This window comes from Dermacentor silvarum, chromosome 6 (assembly GCF_013339745.2).
Source record: "Dermacentor silvarum isolate Dsil-2018 chromosome 6, BIME_Dsil_1.4, whole genome shotgun sequence".
Classification (NCBI taxonomy): domain Eukaryota; kingdom Metazoa; phylum Arthropoda; class Arachnida; order Ixodida; family Ixodidae; genus Dermacentor; species Dermacentor silvarum.
The window spans coordinates 39,229,704-39,246,998 of record NC_051159.1 but is presented as its reverse complement, the minus strand read 5'-3'; the positions used below and the strand labels follow the sequence as shown (position 1 = coordinate 39,246,998).

General features: G+C 45.9%; 1 protein-coding gene across 1 annotated transcript in view; it reads left to right on the top strand.

The window, feature by feature from the left end:
• Positions 1-17,295, top strand: part of LOC119455443 (E3 ubiquitin-protein ligase TTC3-like) — a 123,282-nt gene that overhangs the window by 70,286 nt on the left and 35,701 nt on the right. Inside the window, exons 23-26 of the mRNA XM_049668775.1 lie at positions 853-953; positions 11,568-11,664; positions 12,838-12,924; positions 15,043-15,134. Of these exons, the coding sequence (XP_049524732.1) occupies positions 853-953; positions 11,568-11,664; positions 12,838-12,924; positions 15,043-15,134 (377 nt within the window). The remainder of the gene's footprint in view (positions 1-852; positions 954-11,567; positions 11,665-12,837; positions 12,925-15,042; positions 15,135-17,295) is intronic.

The window sequence follows — 17,295 nt, the reverse complement described above, 5'->3', positions numbered from 1 at the left end:
ACACCGTTTTCGATGCACGCGGCAGGCCGCACCTTTTTTTTATCCAGCGGCTGTGGCTTCGCTTTGAAGTTGGTTAGGCCTAGTGGCACCTTTGGTGGCGGTGGTCTGCTTGCACGGTCGACGCAAAAATGATTTTCGCTGCCAGAGCGCTGCGCGGTACGCCATTGCGAAAAATTTGCCACTGGTCTATTCGTTGCTTAAAAAAAGGTGAATTTTCACAAATTCCGCAAACGGCCGGGAATAGCTGTGGCCAGTAAAGTACGTTGCATTTACACCGTGCAGGCAAAATTTGCCCAAGAATTTGTCCGTTGTAGCCAATAGTCAGTTTAGCCAGGTGCTTTAAAAGTGCAATTGATTACATTGATAATATAGACATACCAAACTAAGTGAGAAGTTTATTACATCCGAAAGTACGTTGTATGCGGATTCATTGTAACGGGTGTGGACTGTATATTCTGCGAATTTTTAAATAAAATTAAGCTGAAGCTTTGGTTGCAATGTGGATGTTATGGGATATCTAATGATGTTAATGAAGTATTTATGAATTTTATAAAATGTCGTTCGTCGTTAATTATGCATTCTGACATCTACTGCTGCGAATGGTTTGTTAATGGAAAGAACTTAGTCATCGTGTGTATTTTTTTAATAATAGATTAGTCTTCGATGAAACACTTGGTGTATAACACACGCAACACTAAAAGTGCACACAATATGGAAACATTGTAGGAAGAAGGGGAAAAGTTAACAAGGACATATATAAGTTGCTGTGATGTGCCTTGCATCAATGCTGATGTAGAAGCTTTGAAAACTTCACTTCAAAGGCCTTGTATGTCTATAACTGTTGCTATTCAGATACGCATATTGGAGACTGCTCTTAAGTGGGGCCTGGAAAGGTTTGAACGAGCCAAGAAGCAAGTTCAGAAAGTCTTGCAGGATGTGGAAGGCTTGAAAAGGTAAGTCTATCGGCTGTAATTTTGCAGTAATTTATGTATCATTAACCCTGGTAGTCACGTTTCAATGTTATGTTAGTCCTTGTCTTGGCCAGTACGTTTCCATAGAATCAAAGAAAACAAAAATTCCAGCAGAACCCATCTCACAAGGAATGTTGGCGTTAATGCGATTAGCATTGAAGCAATGTAACAACACACCGTATTGCCACTGCAGAGATGCGTTCTGTATGAGTTGTGTGTGCAGCCGGATTCACCTTGCACTTCCCCCTAAACACGCATCATTCAGCAGTGGCGCTGCGAAGTCTGCACGCAGCGCTTGTGTGAATGTATGTTCAGACATGTTTGTCTGAATATGTATGATACGGGTTGAATTGCACCAAAGCACCGGAGAAATTTTGAATGATTTTTTTTGCCATTCAAAAGCAGCACTTACTAAGTGGTACATAGTTACTCAAGTTGTTGTCAAAGTGGTTCATTTAACCCGTTATTGATGCCTATGGGCAACATACCAGAAAAAAAAAAAAACATTTTCTTGCAGAGTTTTGGTATTGAGTACGAAATTTGTTGTTAAAAGTCTTTGGCCAACACTGAATGACAGGCACCAAGTGTCATTTGTTGGTTTAGAGCAGGAACACTGGACGAGGAAAAAGTTTGGCACGCGACTCACTGTCTTTCGAAAGCAAGGTCAGAGGAGACAGGCTGATGCAACATATCCAGCTGCAGTGGTGTCACACCCACGATGTTGTGATGCAGGTTCTGTATCATTTCATACGGTTCTCTGAGGCGGAGTTTCCAAGAACTGTTTGTTGTAAAACGCACACAAGGCTTTTAATGCAACTAGAGCAAAAATAAACCTATAAATTAAACACTCAACGAAATATCGCAGCACGAAACACACTCAGAGCTGGAACAGTATATAAACCACATGAGTTTGCGGGGGCTGACCACCAGTGTGGGCGCACACAACAGTTTGGTGTGGAGAAGCGGAGATGAGGTGACGAAAGAAGTGGCGTTCGTCTTGCCAAGATGTCGATGGAGTGGACCGACGAACGGGCGATGAGAGCACAGTAGTTGTGGCTTGGAGAGGGGACGCAGGCGGCTTGGCGGCACTTGCAGTTGGAGGCGGCGTTCTGGCCAAGCAGCTGGGCGCAAACTTGGGCCCGTAGCCAGAGTTTGCAGGCTACGGGCTCGCGGTGAGCGCGAGCAGTCGGGCCCGAACGTCTGCGCTCGTGAGATTTTGCCGATTTTGTGCCTGGTGCGTGTAGAACAACAAAAATCGTACGCACTAACTGTTTGGTGGGCAATGAGTGACTACGGTTTAAGTGGTCAGCCAATACATGGGGTTCAATGGGGGCTGGGTGGGGGAATCTTCGCGACTGCATTTAAACCGCAATTACGCATTAACCGCCGTATTCAGAAATGCAACTTGGCTTGAAGTCCATGCTTGACTTGATTTAAAGGACGGCTGGCGTGAACATGCCATGGACACTCATTGCGTTTGCTTCGGCACGTTCACAATAGGCGTCACTTAACTCAAGTCAAGCACGGACTTGAAGCGAAGTTGCATTTCTGAATACGGGGGAAGTGGGTACGTATTAACGAGGTTTGACTGTACTATCCTTACTTCGTATAGCTGTCTGGTAATTTGCTGTCGCAATCGATGCTTCGCCTGTCGGGCGAAACTGGGACTTTTTTGTTCATCGCAACTTTAGTGTATTGGGAGTAAATCTTGAGCAATAGTACGTATGGTAAGCGTTTCTTTTTCGAATTTTCTTGCCAAACCTGCATATAGTGAAATCCTCTTTATAACAATGTTTTTCAGGAATTTGTCAATTTTGTTATATCCAGGTTTAACTGTATATAGAAAATGAACAATTCTGGTATCAATGTGTGCCGTCATTAAAGGGTTACGAGCGGCAAATGCCCAGTGGTACATACCCAGTGACCCAAGTTGGCATCAAAGAGGTTCTTTGAATAGCAGTGCATACCCGATAGCTCATACCCAGCGCTCCAAGCCTGCGTCGAAGAGATTCATTGAAGAGCTGTACACACTCTGTGCCACATATCCAGTTCTGCATACCCAGTGATCCACGTCGCCGTTAAAAGAGGTTCGTTGAAGAGCGGCTCATAAGTACCCATGCCACTTACCCAGGGACCCAAGTTGGTCCGACGGTTGGTTTCGAACCCATATTAAAATTATGAATTTATAATTCATAATTTTAATATATTTATATTGTATGCACTCTGCAGCGATTATATTTTAGCCACATATGCAGCCATGTTTCATCTATGCTTTGCACTACATTGTTCTATTCAAGTCACAATTCCTTTTATGGGGCCCTTTGCATCGCAGCCCCATGGTCTAACCATTCGACCGGTGACCTTGGTTGGTGGGAAAGCGGTTAGAGATGTAAGTAGATGGGCAGGTTGATACAGTTAGTCCCCAAAACGTGCGGGAAGTACCTGAGAATGCTAATCGCATTAAAACACAAATTTTAGTAACCTTATCCAAGTGTGCCATATTTATGTTAATTTAACTTAATCATTATGAATATAAGTGGTGTTTATGCAGTGACCACTCAACATGTGACCCGCAGTGTACTGTTGCTGAGCGCGTGGTCACGGTTTCGATCTCCAGCCATGGCAGCCACTTTTCACTTGTGGCGAAATGCAAGAACACACACGTACTGAACCCTTTGAGTGTACATTTTTTCGCCAGATGCGGCCCCCCAGGGTCGAATTTTTTCAATTACAGATTTAAAATTTTCATACTGACCTATATCGAGAAAAAAAATGTTAGTGCCATTTATTAGTCACCTTAAATTGATAAAAAAAAATCTTCCATAGGTAAACATGCACTGTTTATTCATAAATACGGATGGGCTTGCATAAATAATTCTACTAAGAATTTAAAAAAGTAGATGCACTGAATTACATTCCGATTCCGCACTTGGGCAGTCGTCCGCATTAGAGGAATCGCCGCTCGATTCTCTCGCAGCAGAGCAACCAGCACCCACAGTGTAATCGACGTTTTTTGTTGATGGTCGTCAGTTACCTATGCCAGTTCTATATCGACTTAGGATAGGCCACACCCGCGGGACCCAGTCTTGCTGTCTGGTGGTGAACCTCCCATTTGCATTAAATGTGGAGAAACATTGACCGTCCTACAGTTCCAAAAATCGGAAGCAGAAAGAAAAAAAGCACTTTCCTCTAGCTTACCGACAGAATGTACCTCTCTATCCGGCAATATTCCTTCATGTGGACTCATTTTTCAGTAGCAAATCACTTTTTAACTATTCGCATGATGTTCATTCATAACAAGTTATCATCCGATGAATTCGTAACATGGCCTCTCAACAGAGGCTACTGCTGCGATCATAGCATTTGTATGGCACATGCCTCCAAAGCTTTGCATCCAAGGTTTTTTATGAGACAGCAGTTCTACTGGCACATACATATTTTAATATACCATCCTTTCATATTTCATGATCATAGGACACTTCACAAATTTATAATTCATAATTTTAATATATTTATATTGTATGCACTCTGCAGCGATTATATTTTAGCCACATATGCAGCCATGTTTCATCTATGCTTTGCACTACATTGTTCTATTCAAGTCACAATTCCTTTTATGGGGCTCTTTGGCCAGACCTGCCCTTGCGCCATGAAACCACATATCATCATCATCACAGTGTAATCGAACCGTGCATGTGAGCGCACGCTAGAAAACTCGATGGTTGTGTGCCCTGTCATAAAAAACCAAACGAGTCAGATACTCGCAATAATCAATCGTCCTATAGCCAACAAGTAGCAATCAGGTTTCATGAGTCTCGAGAAAAGAAACGCAGTCATGGCAGCATCATTCACATACAGTGGCATTGTTTGTATATCCAGTTAAATCTCGATAAAACAAAGTATTTCACTTTTCATAGCCCCTGGTCCATGGAGCACCATGTATTATAACCTGGTGCTATTGAAGCGTGTAAACTCTTTTCGTACCGCGCTCATTGGGCATCGTTAGCTCTCTATCGATGGTTTGAAACGGTGCTCATGGAGATACTGCGCCATCGGATGTGAAGGAGGAGAACTATATTTTAGTTTTCTAATCGGGTCGCTTCGTTCCCGCAAAGCGGTGATTTTTAAACGCGCTCCGAAGTTTTGCGATTGTCAAAGGAGAACGAAGAAATGACCGCCCACAATTGATGGTTTGAAAACGCCGCTTTCAAGACCTTCCACGCCGCTCATGGACATACTTCGCCATCGGACATGAAAGAGGCGAAGCTATATATTTTCTAAGCATTTCCCTTTTTTGCCAGCCAGGTGGTGATTTTTAACTTGTTCCGAAGCTTCGCGATCGTCAAAGCAGAACGCAAAAATGTCCGGCTCCAGAAACGGCGCGCGCGCTTCGGGAGATCGCAGATATTGCGATTCCGCTGCCTCTGCGGCTGATCTTATCAGTACATCGAATAACAGCGAGTAACACGATCAAGCGCGCGTGAAGGGGCAGAGTAAGTTCGCGCGCGTCTAGGCCATTGCTCTGCATGGTGTCGTCCCACTGCGGGTGATGCTATCAGCCATGGAGGCACAGTCGACGCGAAATCGTGGCTGGCTTCGCTTACTTCGTACCGCTGATGCGAAGATATCGTCGACATGACATGAAGCCGTATAATTCGTCGCTGACTCCCAAATTCAACAAAATGAAATGTTTTCTCATTCAAATTTGCTTTTTCCCACTGCCCGATAATTTGTGAAATATTGCGGCCCCTTTCCATGCAAGAAAAATTGATCGACGACTCTACTTATTTGCACAAAGGTTGAGTTTCAATACAGCTGCCAATTTTATCAATTTCGTTATATATCGAGGTTTAACTGGAGCCGCGCCTGCCTCTGAACAGATGTAATTGCACTCCTGTGAGCAACAGACAAGCGAGCATCTAGCAGTGACCATTTTGAGAGATTAGCAGGTGTAGGACTTCTGCGCTAATTGCGCCATTTTTATAGAAACTCAAATTCCTGTGTCAGACTGTGCCTAACACAGATGCCAGAACGGCTTCGAAATGTGTGCTCTGGCAGCGGTCGCGAACAGCGAGCGGATTTGTTCTCCGAAAAACAGTGCAGCCGTTCGCATTCCGCACACCGCACGAAAGCGCCACTCGCAGTTTCTCATAATTTTTGCACTTATAACATTGCACTTTTCGGCGTTTCCAGCAAGTGGCCGGCGCGCGCGCATGGCCACTTCCGGCTGTTGTTGTTGCTGTCTGAATGGCCAGGGCGGCTGTATATAGTGTACTAGAACATGGTTGGGTGGGCCGAGCGGTGCAGCGCTCTCTAGCCGAGGCGCAAAAGAATAAAAAGTTATGATAATATTATTATTATATTATTATTATATTATTATGTATTATTATATTTATTATATTTATATTATTATTATATTAGGGAGGCGTACGCTTGAGTGGGTTCAGTGGGCATGCGTCTCTGTCCCTAGGGCCAGTATAACGTAATACTATTCCAGTCTGTTCTTATGCCCATATGGGCGTCTCTAAGCCATTTTGATCTATCACGAAGGGTTAACGGTGGATTTGGAATAAAAAGTTGCAGCTTCGACCAAAAAGGCGGAGCATCGATTACGATAGCAAATTAGTAGAGAGCTGTACGAATTAAGTTTAGTACTTTTATTGGCTGTATGAACTTTACACATTGGCTTACTAACTACATTAACAAGCATGGTATCACATGCGCTCATGCAAACATGAACACATCTCACTCATTGACCATGGAAACTCCCTGTCAGAACACTGGAGTGAGGAAGCGCAGCAGCAGCAGCGAGCGAATTGACCTTTGTGCTGCCTCTCGCTTCAACGCGAACTAAGTGGCGAAAACACAGTGGGCACAAAACTGTGAGCACTCGCACTCTGTCCCCATCGCATATCACTTTCAAGGTAGGGCTCGCGCTGCCGCGCCATATGCAGCAACCACCGGAGAACGCCCTCCCCCCCCCCCCCCCCAACCTTCGCTCCCCCCGCGCTGCTCACCCTCTCATGCTTTCACTCGCACATAGAGCATACGGCGCGCTATCACAATGTTATCGCCCCTGGACTCGCATGAAACATGATGATGGTGACGACGGCAGAAATGTGCCTGAATTGCTATCGCAATACAGACAGATTGGAATAGTTTTACGTTATACCAGCCCAGGTTTGATCGCAGCTCTGCGAGTCTGCTGTGACGTATGGTTACACAGAAATTATGTTACTGTGTCAATTGGACCGCATAACTTAAAACATTTTCTGCTATCATCATGAGGGTCGGCGCGGGAATATATAATTTAATCGTAGTGCCACCAATGTTGTCGGCTTTACAGGAGACGTGTTGCCACACTAATTGTTCCAAAATGACTTTGGGCAGTCCCACCCCTGAATTAGAAACCAGATAGATATCGGGTTTTACGAGCGCTACTAATGGAAACAGCCTGTGATACAAAACAAAAGCTAACCACTGTGCAGACGCTTGGATGCACGAGCACTTGCTGAAACGCCAGCATGAAGAAGACAGGGAATGAAAACCGAGAGGCTACTGAGCGAAAAAAAAAATAAATAAAAATGTATCCACAGAGGGGCAGCACTTATTGGGCAACAAAGAAATTGATGCTCTTTTGAATCATACAGATGGCGCCATAAAAATACAAACTCATTTTCAAGGACTCCACGTGGCCAAAATTAATCTACCCCGGGAGCCTATCCGGTGCTATATGCTAAAAGGAAAGTTTTCATAGCCATCTTTTCTTTGCTGGCATTTGTGCACATTTTTTTCTGAACATTCAGTAGTACCGTATTTACTATCACTATTAGTACTACTATCACTTTCACGAGATTGTGCGCGGATAGCAAGCTTGACACAGTGGCAGAAACGCTGGCGGCCGATTACAGCAACACATCCAGAACTGAGTCGCGCGAAATCTCTCGAAAGTGATAAAAGTTATTGGCCAAGAATACTGCTTTACATAGCAATATTAGAGCAAAAATATGAGCCAACGGTAGCCTTTACACAAATGTGCCCTGTCACCATTTTGAGATGGTGGACGCTGACTTGGACAGCTCAAACGTTAGGCTGTTGCCAATGCTGCAAACGTGGTTGTGGTTTCATATCCGATTGTAACATGCAGTTAATTTTCAGACCCATTTTCTTGGAAAGAAGGTGTGCATTAGATTAAGGTAAATACCGTAGTTGCCCAATCATGATAAAAATAGCTAAACTGTATTTTATTTTGAAGATTCCCACTGTCAGCCCCCGTAATGCTTTTGTGGCTGCATCACATTTAAACAAACAAGCAACATTTTCGTTTTGTACAGTAGAACCCCACTGCTACGTTTTCACGGGACTGTAATAAAAAAACCTAAGAGCCGGGAAACAGGAAAAATTGAGAAATGGGAGTAGTGTTGAACTGCACACATTATTTTAATTCTTACGTGTGACAAAAAGTAGTTTCGCCCGATAGCCAAAGTATCGATTGCGATGAGCTATACAAAGTAAGAATAGTAGTTTTATCGTCCGTATAAACTTGTGAACATTAGCTTATTAACTAGTTAACAAACACATGGTGTCAGCGCCCACCAGGGGCGTAGCCAGGGGGAGGGTTGGGGGGGTTCAACCCCCCCCCCCCCCCCCGAAATTTTTTTCGCAACCCCCCCCCCCTCCCCACTACCCACCCTTTGTTCTCATCGTTTCGCTCCGACATAATTCAAAAAACCATTGCTACTATCACAATTTCATTCCTGGGCGCTGTCGTTTGGGTTGATAATTTACAGCGAATCATGTCTGCATATGGAAACAACTGTCACGGTGTTTGTCAAGGCTTTGACACTCTGTGAGGTTTTGGGCGAGAATGTGGCAGCCCCATTGCGGTGGCCGCATTTTGAAGCAACAAATGCGCAACAAATGAAGCAACAAATACAGCAGCCGCAGTTTAGATCAAGGCGAAAATGCTCAAGGCCCGTTTACTTAGATTTAGGTGCACGTTAAAGACCCCAGGTGGTCGAAATTTCCGGTATACATTTCCGCCACTTCCCTTCAGGTGCCGGTTAGGCCGCGGTCACGCAGGATCTTATTAGTCTGTGCGAGAAACATCTCTTGTTTGCGATTGCGCCCCTACGGAAGGCTGGTAGTTACTGTTGTGTTGTTGAATCCCAGACCAGCAATTACGGAAGGCTGGTAGTTTCTGTTGTGGTGTGGACTCCCAAACCAGCAATGTACACACGAAGGGGTTGATGACAGCAGTGAAATTCCACTGACTCGCAACAGAATGCACGAAACAGACAGCCGACAAGCATGGATTACTGCTGTGCGCAGTACAGCGTAAGTAAACTCTTGTTGCAGGCGCTGACAGTTCTCGTCGGTGTTCACGCGTCCTGAGAAATTATGCGCACTATGCACTGAACAAGACCGGAGTTCATTCCTGCATCACTAGTACACCAATCAGTCGAGATTCTGTGAGGTACAAGGCCGCTTCCTGTTTGCACCGGCGTAAGTGAAGCAGAAATGAGTTGCACGCACTACTTAAAATGCTTACACATGCCATATCTATGTTGTGCGGTGAAATATTCTGTACAATTCTGAATCTGTTGACGTAAAGGCAAATGACGGCTGCACGCTCGCACACAGCGGAAGACACAGCGGCCCATGCACTTGCCGTAGGAAATGCAACCCCCTCGTATGAGGGAGCAGGGCGACGAAAGCTCCGAAAAAAAAAAAAAAAGCATTACGCGTTTTTGTGCCTATTTAAGTTTTCTAGCGCAAAGAGGCAGCAAACAAACTATTGCTATAGGAGTAGGTATAGCCTGGTCACACGTGCATTTTCATGTGTATAGCCGCCCTTGACTTGTTAAACGCACTTCGCCCCGACGAGGACGACGCCATCTACGCTTAACGGAGATTAACAATTAATGATGTCTTCTCCGATCGGGCGGGTAATCTCTACGCCCCTGGCGCCCACAGGCAAACATGAGCACATCACACTCGATGAGCGCGGACACGCGCAGTTAAGCGCCGCTGCAGAAGCAAGCGAAGTGACCTTCGTGCTCTTGTCTATCGCTTCAACACAAACTGAGCGCCGAGAACACGCAGCACGCACAAAGCTACAAGCCACCGACGCACCTACACTGCGTAGACTCTGCCCCCATCCAGATCGCTTTCAAGATACGGCCCGCGCGACTGTGCGCCACCGCGCAGTATGATGTCAGAGCGCAACGCTGCCCGCTATCCTTCCCCCCTCGCTCCCTCGCCGGTGCCTCGAGCGCAACGGAAGGAGGCGCGCTTCCTCCCTGCTTTTCTTTCTTTCGCGCGCTAGATGCAGTCAGTCAGCTCCCCTCGCACACTTTCACTCGCACATGCAGCATACGGCGCGCGACGTATGCTGTATGTGCGAGTGAAAGCGTGCGAGGGGAGCCGACGACCGCGTCTCGCGCGCGAAAGAAAGCATACGGCGCGCGGCGACTGGCGTTATCGCCCTTGGACTTTATACGGAACATCTATGAGCCAAAACCAATTTTAGGGCCGCAATGCGCCATAGACACCATCTTTAGATAGCAAATGCGGATCTCAAAGGCCATACTTTTGCTGGCGGAAACCGAAAATACGTAATAAGTATCGCCCCCGGCACTTTGGGCGGAAAATGCAACCAAGCCAAGCAACATGAAAAGTCAAAATGGCCGCTCTGGCCGGCGCGGTGTGGCAGTTCGCAACGTATGATGCGGGAATGGTCCCACGGTTGCGACGTAACAGCGGGGTTACCAATGCATTGGGTTATGGGAGCTGCGCCGGGACCGACCGAAAACGACGTAACAGCCGGGAAAACGCGGTACCCGGGAACGTAACAGCGGGGTTCTACTGTAATTGGAAAACTTATGAAAAGCTTAAAGTGGGGTAATGGTAAGCGTAAAATTATTATTGTTGGTATGGGGCATCGCCATAGTGAGGGTACACTCCTGGCGTCCATTGGCGCGCACAAACTTGGTCCACGTGGAGCCTACCTCTGAGGACCATCGCAGGGAAACCTTGTGCGTCACCATAGCCATCCCTGAATGTGTTGGGCAGGAGTCAGTGATGCAGTACGCACCTGACAGTGTGTTCTACGTGCATTTCGTGCATAATCACTGCAGCACAGTCAATGCAGGGAAGTCTTCCAATGAACACCACAAAAACTGTTACAGCAACACGAAGAGCATCCCATTACGACCAACAACCGAGGAAGACTGGGCTGTGCGGCAATGGTCATGGGACAAGCAAACAAGGAGCAGGGTAGCCAACACAAACTGGCGACATAGCGCTGTTGTTATGGTCTGGGATGTTAACAAACCTGTTGATGTCAATTTTGGAGGTGCTGCACTTTGCGGTTTTCTGCACACGCATAGTTTAAAGCTGATCTTAAATGTTTTAAAGCTACATTTGCCGTTTATATCTTAAATGTTTTAAAGCTACATTTGCCGTTTATATTTTGTAGGTAGATGCTCTTTGTGTGTCCACAGAAATTGATCTCGCAACTTATATCTCTGCTGTAAAATTTTGTGTCTGTACGCCTTTAATGTCTGTGCAGCTCATTCGAGATGTCTTTTTCAGCTCTCTGGATCCCAGCAGTCTTGCCGAGTTGTCGCGAAAGGAGAAGCTAGCTGACCTGTATGTGTTGGAGTGGTCCAAGGCCTACAATCAGTTTGAGGTGCGCTGCAGCTTCGCTGTCTGCGTAAATGCCAACTGCAACAAAATATTAAACTGCGTGAAATGCCTATGTTACAATGGTGTAGATATGGAGCCTCCATGAAAAACTTGATGTTTGAGATACATGTGGAAGTGTCACGAAAAGTTTGCGAAAAATAGCCGTTTTTGATACCGAAACTGGAAAAAAAGAAGAAAAAAGTGCCGCCATTTCCGCTCATCGGAAGTGATGCACAACCTGTACATTTCACAGTGCGGTTTCTCTTGGATTTGCAACGTTTTTTGATGAAATAACTACTTCATATATTACAACTGCTACGTGTGGACACAAGTTTACGTCAAATCGCACATGTGCATATTTCTGCTTCAAGTAGGCGATATACTACGTTTTGGTCGCAAGAACAAGTGATGTGCTGTGGCCACTCATTGTAGAAACATTTACTTCGCTCGTTTGGTGGTAAATAGGTTTAGATCTTCGACACCTTTCATGGAATAAGTATGTCATATTTTGCAGCGTAACAGTATGAGACTTAATTTTATGTCGAATTACATATTATGTACCTAATAACTTTCTTTCATATGGGACGCGCTACTTTTTGGTCGCAAACACTTAGAGAAGTTTCTCTAGCCCTTGTAGTGTACAAAATGTGCGGCTCCTTGGCATGACCCCCGAGATAAGGTGATGACGACTGCTGTTCGCAATGCACTGAAAGATCTCGCAGGTGCTATCGTTGCAGCGACAACCACCAAATGCATGTGTCGTCTGTTTATGTGCTATTCAAAGGCTGATAACGAGAAGACTATACAATTACCAGCCCTGAGGCTTTGCCAAAATTGCTTCAGTGGCATATAGAAATCATTTTGACCCCCGAGATAAGGTGATGGCGACTGCTGTTCGCAATGCACTGAAAGATCTCGCAGGTGCTATCGTTGCAGCGACAACCACCAAATGCATGTGTCGTCTGCTTATGTGCTATTCAAAGGCTGATAACGAGAAGACTATACAATTACCAGCCCTGAGGCTTTGCCAAAATTGCTTCAGTGGCATATAGAAATCATTTATGACAGATTTAGCAAATGGAAAATTTTGTTGCAGTTGGCTGTTAAAAGGAACCACGGTGTTTCTTCTTTCTTGATCTTGTGACTATATTAACTTTTTTTTACTTCCTTTTTTCAGCGAAAAGTGCAAGAGCACATGCATAAAGTGCAGAGCGGCCATGCCCTGGCTGACCTCGATGTGATAGACTTGCCCGATTTTGAAATCGTGAGTTGGTGGCTTTTTGCTCATTTGGGTGTGCTGTGCCAAGTTTTTTTTTTTTTTTTTTATGCAATAAGACCATAATTGCGTTCTGAAACCCAGTTAGGCCTTGATATAATGAAGCCTGAAAAACCGGCAATTTGCTTCATTACCGTACTTCGCGGTGTATAAGACCTGTTTTTTTTTTTTTTTTTTTTCAGAATTTTTTGTCGGTGCGTCTTATAGAACGGTGCGACCCCGGGAAAATTGCCATTAAAATCGGATTCAATGTTATGGCCACGCGAAGCGTGCTGGTTGACGTAATTGCTACGTGTTCTGTGTGTGCTATCGAGGTGCCGGGTTCTTCTCGTGATCGAGTTCCCGAGCGCCGTGCGAGAAGGACGGAGCAGCAACGCAAGCGGCGGCAGGCCGACCGCGAGTTGGCCAAACCCGAATTCGTCACGCTGTCAAGATACGACGCGCACCGCTGCGCAAACCATGCAGTTGCTACCAGAGTACAAGCTCCCCCCTCCCTCCCGCGCTGTCTTCCCGCTTTCCTCCCTTGTGTGCGATTCGGCTCACCGTCAGACGCTTTCACTCGCACATACAGCGTATGGTGTGCAGGGACGATGTTATCGCCCTTGAACTTTATACGGAACATCGCGGCAACCACGACAGCAGAAATGCGCTTGGACCGTAAATATGTGGCACCCATATGCTTGCGCGTTACCCGCGTTCACGGAAAGAAACGTCATACTTTTTTTTTTTTTTTAATCGCTTACCGAACGAAGAGGTGCGTCTTATACACCGGTTCGACTTATATATGTTTTTTTCCTGAAAAGCTGCCGGTTTGAGAGGGGTGCGTCTTATACAAAGGTGCGACTTATAACCGGAAAATACGGTATATCGAAATTTTTTTTATATTGAAATTCGATAGTTTGTGCAAATAAGTACAGCCGCCGATAGATTTTTCATACACGGAAGGGGCCGCAAGATTTTCCGAATTATCGGGCAATCGGAAAAAGCAAATTTGAATTGTAAGATAAATTAATTTCATTGAATTTGAGAGTCGGATGCAGTTTCATGCCGTGCCGATAAAAGAAGCCAGCCACATTTTCGCGTCCACTCCTTTCCCGTGGCAGATAGTGTCGCCTGCAGTGGGATGGCGCTATCATGAAAAGCACCGACAGCGAAAAGCGAATGCTTCGGCCGTCTTGCTTCAACGCATCTCAGAAACTCGAGATTACGCAACCTTCAGCACTAAATGCACAGGAAGAGAGCACATGATGCCACGCTATCTCAGCTCAGCCAGTCTTGACACACACAGCAGATTACCTTTAAAACAGGGAGTGCAGCCTCCGTATGCCCTCAGCCATGTGCAGTCATGGGTCTGTGTTGCCACATATGATTAAATGGCATCTCTAGCTGCAGAGTTGCTTTTTGTTGTTAAAATATATGAATCAATCAGTCAGTATTAAGTTTAGATTTAGCATGTTTATTTCACTCAGAGCTATATTGCGAACAGCAGCAAGACAAATTGAACATCTTAAGTGTGGACTCCGTGTTCAAAAAGTGATAATTGCTACTTGCAAACAATAATTACTACTCGGGAAATCTAGTGTGTGTGCATGTGTATGTGTTCACGTAGTGCATGTACCCAGTTCACTGAAAAAAGAAAACGAAATACAAGAAAGCCTATTGTGTGACCACACAGTTACTGAGTGCTGCTGCTAATACCCAGGCGTTTAGTGATCAATTTTGGGATGCTTTCTAACAGACTGTGTACATAACTGATTTTCACAGTGCCGGTTCAGTTGCAGATGACTTAAATATATATGCAGCATGTATTGGGCATCGTTATTTTCATTAATGCTCATGATCATTGTGGCATACACAGTGGTAGACACAAAGCCTGAAAGGAGGGTATTGGCATCTCGTCATGGGGCATATAGCTTTGGTGGCATTGCGCTGGCCTTTTGAGATTGAAGTCTGCATACTTCATCGGCATTGACTGAGCTATTTGTGGCAGCACATTCAATTCAACTTGTGCATACTAGTGTCTGTGTGTTCATAGTCCAAGAAAAAATGTGGGCAGCCTGGGCTGCTGCAACAGAAGTTTTAAAAAATTTGTTTTCAAATGTGCAGGTGATGCCAAAGTCACCGCTGCTCCCACTTCCAAAGCAGCAGGCCCAAATGCCAGGTTTCGTGCCAGTGCCAGACATTGCCTTGGCAGCCAGGTGAGGCTGCCACACCTTGGAAGATGTGGCTGTTAATTAACCCTTTCTTCATAAAAAGAAAAAGTAGTTTTCTCTTTTTGCACCATGGGCAACTCAGTGAGCGCTACATTGTTCACAATTGTGACCCAAAAAATAGCGTCGCATATGAGAGAATACGTATATGTCATGCAATTCGATACAGCATTAAGGGGAGATGCGGGTCGAAAAAACACAATTTTCTCACAAGCCTCTTCTTTTATGTATTAAAATATCAAATCTGAGAATCAACTAGAAGTTAGCAAAAAATGCAAAAAGCTCTCGCCGTGGCTCGTGAAAGTGCGAATTTACCCAACTTTCGCACACGTGGCATTTCGCTCCGTTGCGTTGCTTGCGCATGAGTTTTCGTGGGGATGCAGGCCCAACCCTTTTCACCCAGAGCCCACATCAGCAGCGCGGCATTCTTGCTGAAAATACGAAAAGAAAATCGTTTTCCCGCTGAAGTCTAGCATCGCGACATGTTCTTTAAACTTGTCAGCGGAAATTCCAATCTTGAAGCTGCGAAACTTCAGCAATAAGTCGAGAATGTTGGGGTTCAAATTCGGCCCTGTTCACAAGACGTTGAGTGAAGGTGAGTCCAAAGCACGAGAAGAGGCGTCGAATACCACCCGAACTTTCGTCGTAGTTCTGTCGCGTCTCACTGCTGCTCGGTGTGGCATGTAGTACGTGATATGTTCACCGCAGCGATGGCCTAGCGATAGAGCATCCGCCTCGTATGCGGGAGGTACCGAGTTCAAATCCCGGTGCCGCCGGGAACCCACCGGTTTTTCTAATGGGTAGAGATGTCCCCAGGCCTGGTGCTCGGCTGTTGTGGGGGTCCGCATCTCGAAAGAGGGCCCAATAGAGATTTCAGCTCTTGTCTCTGGGCGCCTTTTGTCCAACCACAGACGGCCTTGTAGACGAGCATCCGCCGCGGCTGTGGTAGGCAAGTGCTGCCGCCGGGTACCTACCGGTAAAATAGGTACAAGCGCACTCCCGGCCTGGTGCTCGGCCATTATGGGACCTCAACGCTTGGAAAGGGGTGTTTGACCTCAACCCGAAGACGCCCCCACCTCAATAGGTGCTTGGGGCACCACATGGGAAATGACCGCCGTGGGAGCGGCCCAGACATCACTTTTTTTCCGTGCTCACGTTGGTTTCGACGGGAATTCAGGGCGCAGGCTCCTTTCCCAAGCGTATCACCCCTGAGGAAGCCGAACGGCAGGCCGGGGGACGCTTGTACCCATTTGAACCAGTGGGTGCCCGGCGGCGGTGGGAATCGAACCCACAACCTCCCACAGCCGAGGCGGATGCTCTCCCACTAGACTGAACCTGACAACGTTCAACACGCGCACCCTCTCGAGTGAGGCTAGCTTAGCAGGACTATTTGAAGAATTATCAGGCATTTCCTGGGATATTATTGGCCTTAGTAAGGTTAGAAGAACTGGTGAGGCTTACACAGTGCTGACTAACGGCCACGTCCTCTGCTACAGAGGTCTTCCAGATAAGAAAGGATCCGGGGTAGGATTTCTAGTGCATAACAACATAGCGGGCAACATTGATGAATTCTACAGCATTAATGAGAGGGTAGCAGTCGTCGTAATAAAGCTGAATAGGAGGTACAAAATGAAGGTAGTAGAAGCCTATGCCCCAACCTCTAGTCACGATGATGAAGAAATAGAACAGTTTTATGAAGATGTTGAACTAGCAATGCGAAAGGTGCAAATTCAGTATACTTTAGTAATGGGCGACTTCAATGCAAAAGTGGGGAAAAAGCAGGTTGGTGAGCAAGCAACTGGCAACTACGGCATCGGTTCTAGGAATGCAAGAAGAGATATGTTAGTAGAATTCGCGGAAAGGAATAGGCTCCGAATAATGAATACCTTCTTCAGGAAGCGCAGCAACAGGAAGTGGACCTGGAAAAGCCCTAATGGAGAAACAAGGAATGAAATAGATTTCATACTCTCTGCCGATCCAAGCATAGTGCAGGATGTAGAAGTGTTAGGTAAGGTTAAGTGCAGTGACCATAGGTTAGTGAGGTCCAGGATTTCTCTCAATTTGAAGAGAGAGAGAGTGAAATTAGTCAAGAGGAAACAGGCCAACCTAGAGGCAGTAAGGGTAAAAGCAGACCAATTCGGGCTGGTGC